Below are 3,220 nucleotides of genomic sequence, written 5' to 3'. Positions count from 1 at the left end.
GGGGAGACAGGTAAGCTGGGTTTCACATGCTTTTTCTCACTAGGGCTGTGACTGTCACAAGCTTTGGGGTCTGCTGCTCCTCTATTTCTGACAGCTGTCTGTCCTCTCTCCTGTGGTTTTCCTCTCTCGCCTGGTACACAGCTTTGGCAGGTCCCAGGCTGCTAGCAGCCCGATTCTATCCCCAGACTCTCCCTGAATTTCTCTCCAGTGTGTTGTGAGTTGCCTGTGCTTCAAAAAATAAGCAGAGAGGGTTTTACCCTCGCCCTTTTTTGGTGGCGTTGTACACTCTGGGCTTCCGGAGTGGGTCCAACAGGCCTCTTATCAGCTGTTGCCTGTGCAGCAAAAGCACTGGCTTTCTTTTCGTCTTGCTGCACTGGCCACAGATCAGATTCCCGAGTTACTGTGAACAGGGAAAAGGTTAAGAGCTAGTGGTTTTCCTCCTGAGGGGGAGCCTTCAGGTGATGAGTGCTGTGAAGCTGCTGTCTATTTTTGCCCACTGCCTGCAGAACGGCTCATGGGCAGAGCTGTCCTCACGCTCCCTCCCCTGCTGGCTGCTGCTGCCTTAGTCATGGAGGACGGGGAGGGGGCCCTCTGTTTTCAGTCTGACTTTGGAGAGCGTGCATGAGCTCTCTGCTACATTTCCTCAAGCCAGACAGTGCATTTATTTTTGGCTGCAGTGCATGGTGTGCTTTTCCGCTTCCTTGTAATGAGCAAGAAGTTGTGCAGCACATCAGATGGGACGGTTTGGCTCGCCTGATTCTCTCTTTTCTGGTGGCACGCGGCTCACTTGGTTTAGCGGTTGGAAAGATTTCCTTCTCCAGCTCCCAAGAGGGTGTTTTGAGTGAGGCATCTCAGTATTTTCACCAACAGCCAAGCACTGATGACTCCCAGCGTCCTTCTTGCCCCTTCCCTTCAACAGCTGCCAGTTTCCTTCTTTCTGTAGCTCTTTACTTCATCTCTTCCTTCCTTTTCCTCCCTCTCCTAACACTTAAATCCCTGGCTAGGCAGAGTTGGCACAGGGACACGTAGGTCTAGGCTCCAGATCTGCCAGCTGATCTCTTCCAATTTAGATGTACCAGCCTATCTTTATACGACTTGGCTCAATTTTGAGAAGGTGTTCATGGAAATGACTCGATTTGTAACGGTGCCAAGGGTGTCGATTGCTGCCTAAGGGGGTGATCCAGGGCTGTAACACTGATGGGCTGAACACGATTCTCTTGTGTAAAGGTGGATGGCTTCTAAAAAAGACAATGGGAATTCTGGCCCCCAAACCAGTGCCTGGATGAGCCCTGGGTCCCTGTTTCCACGGCTGTTATGCTTCAGTTTGCGCTTCCCTGTAACCTTCCCCTAAAGGCTCTTGTGCAGTTGCTGGGGCGGCCTCTTCTCCCTCCGCTCCACCTCGTCCTGCCAACCGAATGCTCGCCATGCTCACCCCGCTCTCCTCTCTCCGGCAGCGGGTGGATCGCGGCGCTGTCGGAGCTGCACGGGAACCTGGCCGTGGCTGTCATCATGATGGTGGTGGCAGGATTCTTCACGCTCTGCGCCGTTCTCTCGCTCTTCCTCCTGAAGCAGGTGAGTGGCTTGGAGGCGAGGCGAGGGCTCGGCTGAATGGCAGATCTGCAGGTCAGGCAGCTCCCAGCGTTTCCTGAGGTTGCCACCTCCTGCCCCCTCCTCCAGTGTTGTGGGACTTTTCAGAGCCTGGTGGGACCCAAACCGGTGCTATCATACTGGCTCCCAGACACAAACCCTGCTTCCTCCTTCTGATCAACCACATGAGGGTTGCTTTTCTGCAGTGAGCAGCAGAAATGGAGCTCTGGGGAAGGCAAGGACAGGCTGAACTGGTCCTCTTCCTATTGCTTCTTCCTCCTTTCCTCCTAAATTGTATCTTGGAGGAAATACCTGATACTTTTTTCCTCCTCTCTTCATTTCCCAGGTGCATTCCCTGTACCGGCGCACAGGAGCCAGCTTCCAAAGGGCGCAGGAGGAGTTTTCCCAAGGCATCCTCACCAACAGGAGCTTCCAGAACGCAGCTGCTGGGGTGGCCTCCTCAGCAGCACAGAATGCTTTCCGGGGAAATTAGGCCTCCTTGGGGCTGCCTCCCGCTCGCTTCCTCTGCCATCGTCACCCCAACCTTCATTTTTGTTTTTTTTTTTTCTAAAGATGCACTTTTTGGGGGTACTGTGTTAGCTCTGGGGTGCTGACTCCGGATGAGAAGAGGTCTGGATTTTTAGCTTCAGCTGGCCTGCATTTATGACCATTAGTTTTCCCTGTCTTGTTTTAGGGTGTGGGGAGATAGGGGAGACCTTTTCTGAAGCAAATACATTTCTCTATCCAGGACATAACGAGTGTTTGTGTCTTTTCCTCCCCTTGCCCTGTCTGTAGCAGGAAGGCAAGGGGAAGCGGGTTTTTGATTTTACTCTCTTCTATTAGCCTTTGCTATGAAGAATTCGATTATCTGCTGGTTTGGGGAGGGTTTTGTAACTTGCATGTAGTTTTTGTCATTGATTTTAAGAGTGGAAACTGTACTTTTGGTTTATTACACTTAACACGATGCTGCATTTTGACCTCTTAACTGCCTGGCTTCCTAAGAGTTGGGGTAATGTGGCATGAAGGAAAAACCTGGGTGGGTTAAAGAGAAGGTGGAAACTTCTTTCTCCTTGTCCCCCTGTGGCAGATCCCATGTACGCTTCCATGAGGATCCTATGGATGGTGGCTGTGGGGGGCTCTGTGCCCTCTGGCCCTGGGCATGGGGAGAGGGGTCAGTGGAGACTGAGCCTTCACTGTGGCCTTAAACCAGGGGAGGGAGGGGAAGAGCTGAAGCTGCTGGCTCAAACTCCACTTGGTGCCTGCGCCGTCCTTCTCCCACCGACCTTGGGAGCCTGCCAGCCCAATGCATGAATGAATTTTTCTCCAGGGACAACTCCCTGCCTTCCTCCTCCCACCCATTATTTTATTTTCAGCTGGGAAACAACTGGTTTGATGTATTTTATGCGTTTTCGGATGTATTTCAGCTGGGAAAGACCTTGTTTGGTGCGTGTTTAGCTTTGAGCTGTGGCTGGGGATGACGTGCAGGATGATGATGATGATGATGTAGAGTGGGGGCAGTTTCCTCCACCTCACATCGATACTGGAGGGGGGTTTGCCCAGCAGGTTTGGCTTCTGAGCTGCCCCAGGATGGGTGGTTTTGAATTTGTGCCCTCATCCTTTTGCTGGCAGAGCG

The 3,220-nt window shown here is 52.4% G+C and overlaps 1 protein-coding gene across 1 annotated transcript in view; it reads left to right on the top strand.

The window, feature by feature from the left end:
• SCAMP2 (secretory carrier membrane protein 2) overlaps nt 1–2,080 on the top strand; it is a gene marked incomplete at its 5' end in the record, with an annotated part of 5,911 nt that extends 3,831 nt beyond the window's left edge. The window contains 3 exons of the mRNA XM_010190417.1: nt 446–465; nt 1,455–1,572; nt 1,934–2,080. Of these exons, the coding sequence (XP_010188719.1) occupies nt 446–465; nt 1,455–1,572; nt 1,934–2,080 (285 nt within the window). The remainder of the gene's footprint in view (nt 1–445; nt 466–1,454; nt 1,573–1,933) is intronic.
• Nucleotides 2,081–3,220: the final 1,140 nt, after the last annotated feature.

Source organism: Mesitornis unicolor, unplaced genomic scaffold, assembly GCF_000695765.1.
Source record: "Mesitornis unicolor isolate BGI_N332 unplaced genomic scaffold, ASM69576v1 scaffold9638, whole genome shotgun sequence".
Taxonomy (NCBI): Eukaryota; Metazoa; Chordata; class Aves; order Mesitornithiformes; family Mesitornithidae; genus Mesitornis; species Mesitornis unicolor.
This window is presented reverse-complemented; position numbering and strand designations above follow the sequence as displayed.